The 14,476-nt window shown below is 42.9% G+C and overlaps 1 protein-coding gene across 2 annotated transcripts in view; it reads right to left on the bottom strand.

Annotated features, from left to right (window-relative positions):
- helq (helicase, POLQ like) overlaps positions 1-14,476 on the bottom strand; it is a 65,252-nt gene that overhangs the window by 8,752 nt on the left and 42,024 nt on the right. Inside the window, exons 11-14 of one of the 2 annotated variants that reach the window (XM_070872387.1) lie at positions 11,918-12,022; positions 7,986-8,211; positions 6,968-7,125; positions 4,154-4,252 (exon numbers count right to left, since the gene is read on the bottom strand). In XM_070872387.1, coding sequence (XP_070728488.1) covers positions 4,154-4,252; positions 6,968-7,125; positions 7,986-8,211; positions 11,918-12,022 — 588 coding nt within the window. The remainder of the gene's footprint in view (positions 1-4,153; positions 4,253-6,967; positions 7,126-7,985; positions 8,212-11,917; positions 12,023-14,476) is intronic. The other variant, XM_070872388.1, reaches the window with a different exon arrangement.

Genomic DNA, 14,476 nt, shown 5'->3' with positions numbered 1-14,476 from the left:
TTTGGCAGGGGAGGCGTGCTCGAAGACAGGCAGACGCCGACCTGGACAAGGTTGTGCTGTCTAGGGAGAGTGTCGCCATTGGTCGAGAGCTCCTCCAGGCAATTGGTGGACTAGCTGGAAACATTGCCATGCAGTCAGCACGCCAATCGGAGGACATGGCGGCGCTGATGTGGGGAACCACCGATTCCGTTGATGCCAGGCAGCAGACGCTGAAATCGGTCTACAGCACTGAACCCCAAGGTGTCGTACCACCACTGCCAACAGCACATGGGAGTCAGGAGCATGGCAATACTTCTGACTCCGAAGATGGGTCGTCAGACCCTCCCTCTTCTTCAGATTCCCCACACATGATGCCGTCACCGTCACTCCCTCCCCCCTACAGCAGCAGCACTCGAGGCGTGCTCGAAGACAGGCACAACGCACTGGTCCCAACTAGGGCAGGGTCAGGGGTACGGGTAATGACAAAAAACAATTGGGGGTAAGGTGGAGGGGGGGGTAAGAGGCGGTGGGAATGGTGGCCACAGGTAGATTTGTTGGTGGGTTGGGGGGGCCTGTTTATATTCAAAAATTGTTAATTTTTAATGAAAAATTGTTTACTGTTTGGGGGGACATTGTGGGTGTTTTTTTTTTTAAAATGAAAAATTATTGAATGTTGGGGAGGCCGTTGTGGGTTTTGTGGGTTTAATGTTTAATGTTTTCAATCTTGTTGCTTTCATGTTTACATTTTGTTGCACATTTACTTTATAAAGATTTATTTATTATTTATGAATTTATTTCAAAAGAATCATTTTTCATAATTTAGAAAATTTTATTCAACTTAACAATTATTGTGCAGTGTCTCACTCACTTTTACAAAATAAGGGGTTAATAATCAATAAAAGGGTTGCAAACAATAGCCAGGCAAGGTTTAAACTTAATTCTCACCGTTCAAGCAAAGCATTCATTGATGAGCTGCTGACGTAACAGTTTTGCTGCTGCGTAACTACCATGGGGTTTCTGCTGCAGTGTAGGGGTGGGTGGTATCATTAGCTCATCGCCAGATTCCTGCTCTTCCTCCTCCGCTTCTTCCTCGTCCCCTCTATTCTTAGGTGGTCCTGTAGTCCCCTGTGGTAATTCCCTGTCCCCTTCTGATTACTAAGTTATGCAACATGCAACACACCACAATGAACTCCGCGACCTGCTCAGTGTGGTTTGTAGGCTGCCTCCAGAGTGGTCCAAGAATCTTAAGCGCTGCCTCAGCACTTCAATTGTCTTTTTGACTACATTGCATGTGGCTATGTGGTTGTTATTGTATCGATGCTCAAAATCTGTCTGGGGCTTACGGAGGAGGTTCAAGAGTCAGGTGGCAAGGCTGTATCCTTTGTCACCAAGCATCCAGCATTGACCTTGTGGCTCTTAAAAGGAGGTCTGAGACAGTGTTCTCACGTAAGATGTGTGCATCATGAATGCTCCCTGGAAAATCGGCATTTACTGCCATGACTATTTGATTGTGGTCGACAACAAGCTGCACATTCAGGGAGTGGAATCCCTTTCGGTTCCGAAAGACCTCTGCATCCTCTAAAGGTGCTCGCAGGACAATGTGCGTACAGTCTATTGTACCCTGGACCTTAGCGAAGTTTGCTATTCTCGAGAAACCCAAAGCCCTCTCACTCTGTACCTCCCTGGTCATTGGGAAGTTTATAAAGTCAAACCTTCGTGCTTAAAGCACTTCTGTCACCTGCCGAATGCAGCAATGTGTGGTGTGCTGAGAGATGCAGCAAATGTTGCCAGCTGATGCCTGAAAGGAACCCGATGCATAGAATGAAAGTGCTGCAGTCACCTTAACCTCAATGGGCAGTGCTGTCCTGGTGGTGCTGGTAGGCTGCAGGTCTCCCTTATGAGCTGGCATAACTCCTTTCGGAAGCGCAGCCTTCTAACGCACGCTGAATCGGACAGGTCTAGGTATGACCGCTTATGCCTGTAAATGCATTGGGTGCAAGGTCTCCTCCTCAGCAGTCTACCACCTCTTTGATTGGGCATATAATGCTCTTCAATGAACCTTCTCCCATCTCTATTCTGCAGCATGTAATTAGTTAGCAATATTGGCAGAGAAACTGCGCGGGCCCCATTCCTTTAAAAGTCCTCTAAACTGTCATATAAATTTATTCAATTTCCTTAAACAGCCAAAAACTTAATCCAGATAGACTACAATACCCTCAGATTATGAGCAATGATTTCAAACACCCTTAAAAATCCACTCACTAATGACTTTACTGCTCCCTCCAACTTGAAGCAGCCTTTTCTTCAAGTTCATCCGTTTAAAACTTGCCGTCCATACTGCTGGGTTAAGGTCAGGTGAGTGCAGCTTTTTCAGGTACATTATGCCGGCGGTAATTTGGGTGAATTGTCGAATTTAGTAACCGCTGTTAATTTGGGTGGTGCACGTTGAAGTACTTGGAAAATCAGCTAAAACAAATGGGCAGGTGGTACCATTTACCGCCGGCAGTAATAGACTGCCAAAATTACCGCCGGCGATATATGGGCGGTAACTGGGCGCTAGTTTCCACTTTATGCAAGAAATGGGCAGTAATGGCTTCCTTAACGGAAAATGGACGGTAAATGGGCGGAATGTTGCCCGAAGTCTAGCCCCATGTTCTGTAAGAGTCCCCAGTTAAAGAAGAAAGAACTACATTTTACATAGAGCTTTTCACATCCTTAGGACACCCTAAATTGTTTCACAACTAATTACTTTTGAAATGTAGTCACCATTGTTACATATTTGTGCACAGCAAGGACCCTGAAACAGCAAATGAGATAAATGACCAGTGTGTTGTTGTTTTAGTTGAGGGAGAAATGTTGGCCACGATACTGGGAGAACGCACTGTTCTCAAGAGTGCCACGAGATCTTTCATGTCCACTTCTCTTTACGATACGTCACTGACTGTAACACGATATAATGGTTTCAAACAGTGTTCACAGCTTTCCCTCTGATTGATAGGGGAACTAGCTCATTAACAAATCTGAAATATTCTGATTGCATGAGCACTCTGTTTCCTTTTGTTTTCTCAGAGTTTTGACCCAAAATAACAGAAAAATAAAAGTAAAACATCTGTGGTCCCTCTCTAATACGAGGTAGAATGTGGAACTTGCTACCACATGGAGTGGTTCAGGCAAATAGCATATATGCCTTTAAGGGGAAACTAGATAAGTACATGAGGAAGAAAGGAATAGAAGGATATGTAGATAGGGTTTGATGAAGTACGGTGGGAGGAAGCTTGTGTGAAGCATAAACGCCAGCATAGACCAGCTGGTTGAGGGCCAGGACACTGGAAAAATTCCCTGCTCTTCTTTGAATAGTGCCATGGGATCTTTTACACCCACTTGAGAGGGTAGACTGGGCCTTGGTTTAATGTTTCATCCAAAAGTCAGTACATCCGACAATGCAGCACTCCCTCAGTAGTGCACTGGAGCTTTAGCCTAGATTATGTGCTCAAGTCTCTAGCATGGGGCTTGAACCTACAACCTTCTGACTCAGTGGCAAGCATGCTACCACCGAGCCAAGGTTGACACCTGACAAAAATCTCGTTGAATGGTGATCTAATACCCTTAAGGGGGCATGTGGTATCAGCACCGACAGCCTCTGAAACAAATATAACTACCAGAAGAGTTTAAATTTTAGGACACTTCTTTCCTGGCTGCGCGAAAGGTCGGGGTTGAGTTCAATGTTATTTTTAAAAATTAGTTCTGTTGTGTATCTGTAAAGCATGCACTCCCATGTTCCGCCACCAGGGAGCTCATCCCTGAAGTCCGAAGGGACCCCAGCATCCCTTGGGAGCACTGTATACAAGCCGGCCCCTAAGGCATGTTCCTCACTCTGGAGTGGCTTATTAAAGACTGAGGTCACTGTTACTTTAACCTCCCTGTGTGCAGTCTCATCTGTGTTAGAAACACAATAAGTTCTTGGGATGTGATTGTCACTGGCAAGGCCGGCATTTATTGCCCATTGCTAGTTGCCCTGAGAAAGTGGTCGGGGAAAATCTTCTTTCAAACTTTGAGGAATTTACTTTTGTCAGGAATTGACAAAGGATAAAGGCTCGGGATTCTCATCTTGGATGTTTGGATGCCAGGGGCATGTCTCGCTCATACATCTCAACAGGGCAGATTTTAGTCTTACCTTCCTGACTGCTTGACCAGATGCTTTCTTTGTAAGGAAGCTCTCTGGTACACCCACAGTGGCAAAGACCTTCTGCTCAACAACATCCAACTGATGAAACTAGAATTGGAATAAAACATTTATTGAAATCATTCTTCATCAAACTGCTGTAAAATTAGTACAAGATTAAATACTTCTTTGCACTTCACTAGGACCAAAGAGACAATAACACCCCTATCGGAAGCACTGATAACAGACTCTAAAATTTGGACATGCAGTGGATCTTTCATTAAAATTGTAAGCAGACTACTGTGAGTGAGAGAGGAATCTAGTGTTCATATATAAATACAGCCAATAGTAATTTCTACTTCATAATGTTTAAAGCTTTCCACTGACATTGTTGTGAGTTCAATGTTATTTTTTTAAATTAGTTCTTGGGATGTGATTATCACTGGCAAGGCCAGCATTTATTGCCCATTGCTAGTTGCCCCGAGAAAGTGGTGGGCTTTCTCCTTGAACCGCTGCAGTCCATGTGGTGTTAATGTTCCCACATGGAGTTAGGTAGGAAATTCCAGGATACTGACCCAGCGGCGATGAAGGAACAGTGATACATGTCCAAGTTAGGATACTGTGCGAGTTGGAGGGGAACTTGGAGTTGATAGTATTCTTTCTTGGTGGTATATGTGATCTAATGGAATAGTTCATGAGAAAAGATAAGGTCCGCATCACTCTGGCATTAAATTTGATATTGTCGTTTCAGGATTTTGAATTTTTGGACACTGGACTTAAAATAAAACTAGGGCAGACTACAGTACCAGTATCTCCCTCTGTATCTCCATCCTTTTAACTAGAATAGAGCAGGAGTAATTGGTCCGGACTACAGTATTTATATCTCGAGCCTCTCTCTCCCCAATACATTTACATTCTCCACACATTCATTCTTGATTATGCTCACAGTTTACACACAGACTGTCCACAAAAGTTCCTTTCTTTGTTCATAGCTGGACAGCAGGCTTAAAGAATCGATGAACAATCATATCAATAGATGGGGCAGTAAGAAAATGGGGAGCAGAGAGTGGATGTCGTGGGGGCTGTGGAAAAGATGTTGTAATTTTCCTCCCAATATTCTGCCCTTTCTGCCTAACTCGCACCAAGTCCCGCTCACCCATCACCCCTGTGCTCGCTAAACTACATTGGCTCCCCGTTAAGCAACGCCTCAATTTCAAAATTGTCATCCTTGTTTACAAATTCCTTCATGGCCTTGCCCCTCCCTATCTCTATAATTGCCTCCAGCTCCACCCTCTCCCCCGCTGAAATGTCTGTGCTCCTCTAATTTTGCCCTCTTGAGCATCCCTGATTATAATCGCTCAGGCCATGCCTTCTGTTGCCTAAGCCCCAAAGCTCTGGAACTCCCTGCCTAAACCTCTCTGCCTCTCTTTCCTCCTTAAAACATACCTCTTTGACCAAGTTTTGGTCACCTGCGCTAATTTATACTTATGCGGCTCGGTGCCAAATTGTTTTATCTCATAATACTCCTGTGAAGCACCTTGGGACGTTTCACTAAGTTAAAGGCACTATATAAATACAAGTTGTTGTTTCCTTTTCTCCAAACTTTCGCTGAGTTAAGCACTGGTCAGGCACTGGTCACCCTTTAGTACCTCACCCAAGTGCCCATATTTCATCAATGAATCCATGAGTGGTTGAGGCAGAAACTATGTCAACAATGTTCCTTCTAAATTTTTTGGGGTAGTGTAACCCCTTTAATGGGCTGCCGCGCAGCTTAAAGGGAACATTGCATGTGAATATTCAAGATTAGATTGAAGAAGTGGATGAAGGTTAAGTGGTTAAAGGGACATGGGAGCAGGATTGGTAAATGTGATTTGCTCGTGTAGAAGGTAAACGGTTGGGTCAAATGTTTGTGTGTTGTACCCGCAATGTATTTCTATGTAGTGAGTGTCAAACATTTATAAAAACAAAATGGCACACAACTCCTCCTCACATTGGACCCACAGCAAAGTTTTACAAAACTCTGACACCTAATGGTGACTGCTAGGTTCTAAGAAATTTCAACAGATATTATACACAGTAATGCTCAATGAAAAACATTTGTAGAAGCCACAATAATGTGTGAAATGTCCTTCTGAACCATATTTACCAAACTATAATCTTACTGGAATATGTATGCACAAGTGTTGAAAAATGATGAGATCCATCAGCTGTCAGAATTTTAAAGGTGTACTACATTGTGAATTTCCTGAACTCGCTTGGATGCTAATACTGCAACATGTAATACTGTAGAATTGAGGCATTTCAGCACAGAATTAAACCACTATGCCTACGCCAGCGACACATGAATTATCTACTATGCTCTTATTTCTCTTCTCTTTGTCTGCTTCCCTTAATATTTTTCTTGGCGTGTTTATCCAATTTCTTCTTAAATCCTATTTATTTGGCATCAGTAGCCACTTTCAGTACAGCATTCCATATTCTAAAAGCACTTTGCATGAACAAACACTTCTCCCCTTTTCTTTATGTTTCTCATACTAACCCTAACCTTATACCCTCTTGTTCCCAAATCACCAGTGAAAAGAATGTTATTTATGCTCTCAAACCTTTCAAAATTTCTATTAGATCCCCCCCTTATCTCCCGCTGCTCTAGTAAATGCACCTCTAGTTTTTCCAAGTCTCCCTTTGCCAGTATTAAATTAAAGGACACACTGACATTTTGTTTAATTTTGTCCTTATGGACACAAGAGTATGAGGTGAGGTGAGGATACCGACTCAGATGTAGTGTTTGTGTAACTGTGAATGGCACACCAAATCCTCATACCTTACCTGCCTAAAATAGATCATCCAGTCTGGAGTACACTGGGATACCATATCATAAGGTGTTACCAGGTAGATGAGGTGAAGGTAGTTACCAAGCACCAACCCCTCCAAACTTTTCTTCAAATCCATGTTTAAAGTATCACAGTATTCCAAGTCTATTGATCCTAGAGGCAAACCAATATATTAGTGAACCTGTCCAGTACAGAGCGGTGATCTCATTGAAAAGTATAGCATTCTTGGAGGGCTTGGACAGGGTAGATGCTAAGAGGCTGTTTCCCCTGGCTGGAGAGTCTAGAACTGGGGGTCACAGTCTCAAGATAAGGGGTCGGCCGTTTAGGACTGAGATGATGAGAAATCTATTTACAGAGGGTTGTGAATCTTTGGAATTATCTACCCCAGACCTGTGAATGCTCAGTCTGTTATGTATGTAAACATTACCAATGTGTAAGACTTGCCACCAGGGGGCGCACATGTGGGAGACCCAAGGGTCACCTGCATGCCCTGGGCAAGCAGGTATATAAGGCAGTCCGCCATGCTGCTTCCTCACTCTGGAGTTATATTAAAGAGACAAAGGTCACAACAGTTTGAGCTTACAATATACAGTCTTGTGGAGTTATTCTGAACATATTCAAGTGAATATATTCAAGACGGAGATTGATAGATTTTTGGGCACTAAAGGAATCAAGGGATATGGACATCGGGCAAGAAAATGGAGTTAATGTAAAAGTTCAGCCATGATCTTATTGAATGGCGGGGCAGGCTCGAGGGGCCGTAAGGCCTACTTCTGCTCCTATTTCTTATGTTCTTACGTGCACAGCAGATCCAGACCAATATATAGTAGGAAATCTGCCCAGTGAAGCCTCGGTTAAATGCACAACACTTGTCAGAAGAACATTCTCCTTGAAGGAAAAAAGAATGCTTTCTCAAGAGGAGTTCCCTGCACTTCAATTCCTAGATTTTAAATGTTCAGATGCTGCCAAATAAGCGAGAGGTTAGACACTGAAAATGTGAGTGCCTGGCTCACCTTTAAAAGTAGCGTGACCCAGCTTCGTGACTTCCAGCTTGTGGTACATTTCCTCCCCATCGCTACTACTTGATATTTTGCCGTTTATTAAACCTTTTTCCATCAACGGTTCCAGTGCTTGTTCTATGACTTCCAAAAAGTTTTTCCCTTTGAAGAGGTGTTGCTGCTGCACACCAAGCAGAGTGCCAGCCATGAACTCAACAATTTGATCAAGTGTCTGGGCAATCTTTGGGGGGAGAAAAAATACAAATTTAGGTAAATGGTCAAGCTGAACTGCCACTTTTTATACAGCAGACAATGATCCAATGTTACCTCACATTGCAAAACACTTTTATTTGATTTTCCAACAAAAGCAAATTGTTCTTTGACACATTGAGTTATTTATTCTTTAGAAAAGCTGAACTTAACACAACATACTTTAGTTTAGTTTAGTGAAAACTGTTGTAAAGGTAGTCTTTACAATTACAAACTGTTTAAAATGAATTTGGGGATCTCGATGTATAATTAATAAATGTGATTAAAAACTTGTTTCATTCCAAAGCAAAACCTAAGTGATCTGTTACCACAATGAAGGCAGCTGTAATCAAGATTAAACTAAGTACAATATTCACTTGGGACATAAAAGTGGTTTAAAACAACGTAAACAAAAGAAAAGCAAAATACTGTGGATGCTAGAATCTGAAATAAAGAGAGAAAGTGCTGGAAACATCAGCATGTCAAGCAACATCTGTGGAGAGAAACAGAGTTAACGTTTCAGGTCTGTGACTCTTCATCAGAACGGGAAAAGTTCGAGATGTAACAGATTCTTAAGGAAGTGCAGTGGCAGTGAAAGGGGGGGTGGGGGGGGGATGGAAAGAACAAAAGGGAAGGTCTGTGATAGGGTGGAAGGCAGGAGAGATTAAGAGACAAAAGGGATGATGGGCAAAAATGAGATGGTAATGGAACAAGTTAAGAAACAAAAGATGAGTCTAGAAAACAAAGTCGCTGGGACCCCGAATCATACATGAAACATGCATAAGCCACATGAATAATAAATCTTTTACAATAAATCTTTATAGTGCGAGGACAACGTAATGATATTATACAGTTATGTAGAGGCACTATTTAAACAGTATCCTCAGTGTGTGGTTTTACTTTTCCCAAATTTAGTCCATCATCTCAATCCCCCAACCACTTCAAGAACATGTTACATTTTTACTGACAACCTGGTGCCATGATTTCTTCCTTCTGCTGGGGAAGAGTATGACCTGAACTACCACTTTCTATATAGCTGACAAAGACACAATCCTGCCCCACGTTGCAAAATATTTTTGTTCTTCTGTTCGGATCATAATAATAATCCTGGTTGCTGCTAATCTTGCAGTCAATATATATTACAATTGTTATCACAAAAGGGAAGGGGACAAGCCAGTTAAATATAAACTAGTTAGATTAATGTTGGCAGTAGGCAAACTGCAAGAGGGTCTAGCCATTTCTCTTTAGCGTTCAACAGCACCACCATTGCCTAGCCTCCAATCATCACCATCAACATCATGGCATTTTCCATTGACCAGAAGCTTAACTTGATCAGCTACATCAACACCATGGCTTCCTGGGTAGGGCAGAGGCTGGATACGAGTACTGAGTAGCTCTCCTCTTGGCCCCTCAAAACTTCGCCAAGGCTTAAGTATGGAGTGTGCTACCATACTCACTACTCTCCTGGATGGTTCACTTGCAGCAATACTCAAGATGCTCAACACCGTCTCAGTTCAGCAAAGTTTGCTTGATTGGTGCCCCTGTCACTGGACTCAATATCTACCCCTCCACCACTAGCGCACCGTGGCTACAGTATGTACAATCTACAGAATGCACTGCAGCAACTCACCAAGCTTACTTCAACAGCATTTCCCTGCCCTGTGACCTCTACCGCCAAATAAGACAAGAGCAGCAATGTCACAGGAACACGATCAGCTCCAAGTTCCCCTCCAAGTCACATGTCATTGTATATATACCAATGGCTCAGTTGGTAGTACCCTCACTTCGGAGTCAGAACTTTGTGGGTTCAAGTCCCACTCCAGAGACTTGAACACAAAATTCCAGGCTGACACACTAGTGCAGTGCTGAGGGAGTGCTGCACAGCCATCTTTTGGATGAGACATTAAACTGAGGCCCCGTCTTCCCTCTCAGGTGGACGTAAAAGATGCCATGCCACTATTTTGAAGAAGAGCAGGGGAGTTTTCTCCGGTGTCCCAACCAATATTTATCTCTCAATCAACATCACTAAAACAGATTATCTGGTCATTATCATATTGCTGTTTGTGGGACCTTGCTGTGCTCAAATTGGCTGCCACATTTCCTGCATTACAACAGTGACTCCACTTCAAAAGTACTTCATTGGCTGTAAAGCGCTTTGGGACGTCCGGTGGTCGTAAAATTAAAAGCAAGTCTTTCTTTCATTCATTGTAGCTGGGTCAATATCCTGATATTCCTTACTGAACACCACTGCGGCAGCACTATCACTACAAGCACCGCAGCAGTTCAAGGAGAAGTCCTGCAATCACCTTCGCAGCACAGAGATGGGCAATAAATGTAGCCTTGCTGGCATCGCCCATCATCCAAAACAAATTTTAAAAGGCTATGTTGATATTATATGAAGAGGGGTGGGAGGAGGTGTATAAGGTGCATAGACCAGTTGGGTCAAATGGCATGTTTCTTTGTTGTAAATTCTATGTAACTGGAAATCTTACTGAGATAGCTCACGAAGACTGAGAAGCTTATACTAATGTACAGTTGAGTGCTCTTTTGAGATTTGGTTTAAGACAAATTGTGGAATCAGTAGAAGAGCTTGACTCCCAATTTATTCAGGTTATATTTAATAGACAAGTGTCTGATGTGGTCACAGGGTGTTTTCAGTATAGCATTCCTCAGCACTTGCATCTCTCACATTAATGACACAAAAAACTCCAATTATGAATATGATTTTGACACCAACAACTTGCATTTATATAGCGCCTTTAACGTAGTGAAACATGCCAAGGCGTTTTACAGGTGTATTATGAGACAAACATTTTGGCATCAAGCCACATAAGGAGAAATTAGGGCAGGCTTGATCAAAGAGGTAGGCTTTAAGGAGTGTCTTGAAGGAGGAAAAAGAGGTAGAGAGGGGGGGGGTTTACGTAGGGAATTCCAGAGCTTAGAGCCTAGGCAACAGAAGGCACGGCCACCAATGGTTGAGCGATTATAATCAGGGATGCTCAAGGGGGCAGAATTCGAGGAGCGCAGACATCTCAGGGCTGGAGGAGATTAGAGAGATAGGGAGGGGCGAGGCAATGGAGGGATTTGAAAACAAAGATTAGAATTTTGAAATCGAGACATTGCTTAATTGGAAGCCAATGCAGGTCAGCGAACACAGGGGTGACGGGTGAGCGGGACTTGGTGCGAGTTAGGACACGGGCAGCTGAGTTTTGGATCACCTCTAGTTTATGTAGGGTAGAATGTGGGAGGTCAGCCAGGAGTGTGTTGGAATAGTCAAGTCTAGAAGTAACAAAGGCATGGATGAGGGCTTCAGCAGCAGATGAGCTGAGGCAAGGGTGGAGACGGGTGATGTTATGGAGGTGGAATAGGCAGTCTTAGTTATGCTGCGGATGTGTGGTCGAAAGCTTATTTCAAGGTTAAATATGACACCAAGATTGCGAACAGTCTGGTCAAATAGGTTATTGCTTCTGCTAAAATAGCAGAGAGGAACTTCGGAAAGGTACATTAGTCATTCCTACACTCATAATCCATGGTGTAAATACTGTACCAATGCTTATCATCTCTTCAGAAGAACATGATTTTGTTTGACTGGACAGTACATGTAGTTAAAAACAGGAACTAGTTAGAACCTAACACCAGTTTAAGTGAACAGTGCCCATATACTGCGACATTTTTACAGTATGTAATGTGATATGTACCTTTAGACCAATCAGTGATAATAGCAGATCTTTAATTCCTTTTTCATTTCCATGTATAAGATTGCTGTAGCAACCTTCCAAAGGTCTACTTACTAAGTCTGTAACCTGCAGATGGAGAGGCAAAAACATATAACGTTGTAATAATTTGGTTAATGCAGAGCATCATGCAACAATGTATGTGTGAGTAGCAGTTGTGACTTGTGATCCACCACACAAGATTCCTAATTCCCAACCTTGGTCAGCCATTTCACGGGAAACATCAGTCAGAGGAAATGTGGTTTTCCTGACATAAGGAAAGTTGTGGAGCTCCTTATGTGCACCTCCTGATGACTAGCTTAGTAGTGGTTGTAGCACCAGCCTAGGGATAGGTCTCTCAATAGCAAAACATAAGTGGATAAAATAGCATGGAGTTTCCAGTTTGGGCGCAAATTGCGCCCCAAATTGTGCTAATTTTGAGAAGTGTTTTTTTCCCCTCAAGTTTCTGCTCAAACTCATTGGCATATCAGCGAACATAAAATCTGCCATGAACCAGCGCAATTGGGGACAGTTTTAGAACGTAATTAAAAAAATATATACTTCTTGGTGTATTTAAGAGTGGTAACTGGGTGCAATTTGATTAATAGCTGAAAATGGGTTTATCACAAAAAATAAGCATTTTTAATCAGACCATCTAGTTCACCACCTGTGTGTAACCCGATTTTAAATGACTGAAAATGACTTTTAAAAAAAACTATACAGAACCATTTACTAGTTATATTGGTATACAGTGGTCAGTTTCTTAGTAAATTTTTGAAAAATTCTAAAGGTTTTAAAATGTGCAGTTTAGTGTCCTCGCTTCTGAACAAATCTTAATTTTAAGAGCCTCCGTGAAGGCCCACTACCGGCGCATTTAGCATAAATTCGCAATGGTGATTAATTCAACCTGGGGATGCGGCCAGTTTTATGGGCGGTGTTGGCTTCCAGCGCGATGTTTCGTAAACTGGTGCAGAAGATTGCGGATACTCAATTTACGCTGGACGTAATTTGAGCTTGAAATTCGTCCATCTTTTGTGCTAGATTGGCCAAGTTCGGGCGAAAGGCACTGAAAATAACCATGCAACCTAGCGGAAACTCCAGACCAATCATTTTAAATAGAAGGAAAGTATTTTAGATTAGTTTAGAATTGTACATTCCAAAATTCAGTTGCCACTGCAAAGGCTGGATGCTGGTAGGAACATCAGACAAGAGGAGGGCATTCAGCTGCTCAAGCCTGTTCCACCATTCAATTAGATCTTGGCTGATCTGTACCTCAACTCCATTTACCCGCCTTTGTTCCATATTCCATAAGATTCTTATCCAACAAAAATCTATCAATCTCAGTATTGAAGATTTCAATTGAACCCCAGCATCCACAGTCTTTAGGGGGCGAGCTGGTTCCAAATTTCCACTCGCTTTTGTGTGGAAAAAGTGCTTCCCGATTTCCCTTCTAAATAGCCTTGTTCTAATTTGAAAATTGTGCCGCCTTCTCCTGGATACCCCACCAGAGGAAATAGTTTCTGTATATCTACCCTATCAACTCCCTTTGTCATTTTAAACACTGTGATTGGACCATCTCTCAATTATCAACTCAACTAATACTCAAGGGAATACAAGCCACGTTAAAGGATTACATGATGAGACCAGGTTGCATTAAGTCCTGATATCGTTCTGGTGAATCTGCACTGTACCCCTTTCAAAGCCAAATTGTCCTTCCAGAGATTCCGTGCCCGAAACTGAACGAAGTGCTCCAGATGGACCTGACCAAGACGCTGTACAACTGAAGCATCACTTCACTTTTGCATTCCAACCTCCTTGGGATAAAGGCCAAAATTCCATTCGCCTTTTTCTTACTTTTGTACCTGTGCACGTTGTTAGTGATTTGTGTAGGTGGGCACCTAAATCCCATTGCACCTCCACAGCTCCTAGTCGCTCACCATTTAGAAAATATTTTTCTTTCTTGGATCCAAAGTAGATGACTTCACACCTCTCCACATTGAACTCCGTCCGCTACAGTTTTATCCACTCACTTAAGGGTAGAAATTCGGCTGTTTAGCGCCACCCGTTAGTGTCACAGAGTGGCGCTGAGGAGCCACTAAACACCTACTGTGTGCTGCCTGCGCCTGCTGTGAACTTCAGTGAAGGTTTAGCGGCGGTGCTGGCAGATTGCGCTGCGCTCGCTAGCGCCGCCCACTCCGTGATGTCACCGAGTGTGTAACGCTGCCGTAGTACCGCTTCACTCTTTCGCCTAACGTAGCGCCTAGCGCAGACACCAGCAGGGGAAAGCAGTCGGTACAGCGACGACTCTGGGACTATATCGTCCGGAGAGAGCAAGGTAAGTGCTGAAATGTAAGTTTTTAAACTTCTATTTATTTGTTGCAGCAGTGGGGAAATGTGGGTGAGGTTAATTGAAATTTTCATCAAGATGGTTTTTTTCATCTTCAGGTGCTAGGATACCAGTGTCCTAGTGCCAAAAAATTGAGTAGGCCTCAGGCGCTACCGTTTTGTTAGCACCTCAATAGTATAGAACGCTTCTCTTAGCGC

The sequence above is a fragment of the Pristiophorus japonicus genome, chromosome 2 (assembly GCF_044704955.1).
Source record: "Pristiophorus japonicus isolate sPriJap1 chromosome 2, sPriJap1.hap1, whole genome shotgun sequence".
NCBI lineage: Eukaryota > Metazoa > Chordata > Chondrichthyes > Pristiophoridae > Pristiophorus > Pristiophorus japonicus.
This window is presented reverse-complemented; position numbering and strand designations above follow the sequence as displayed.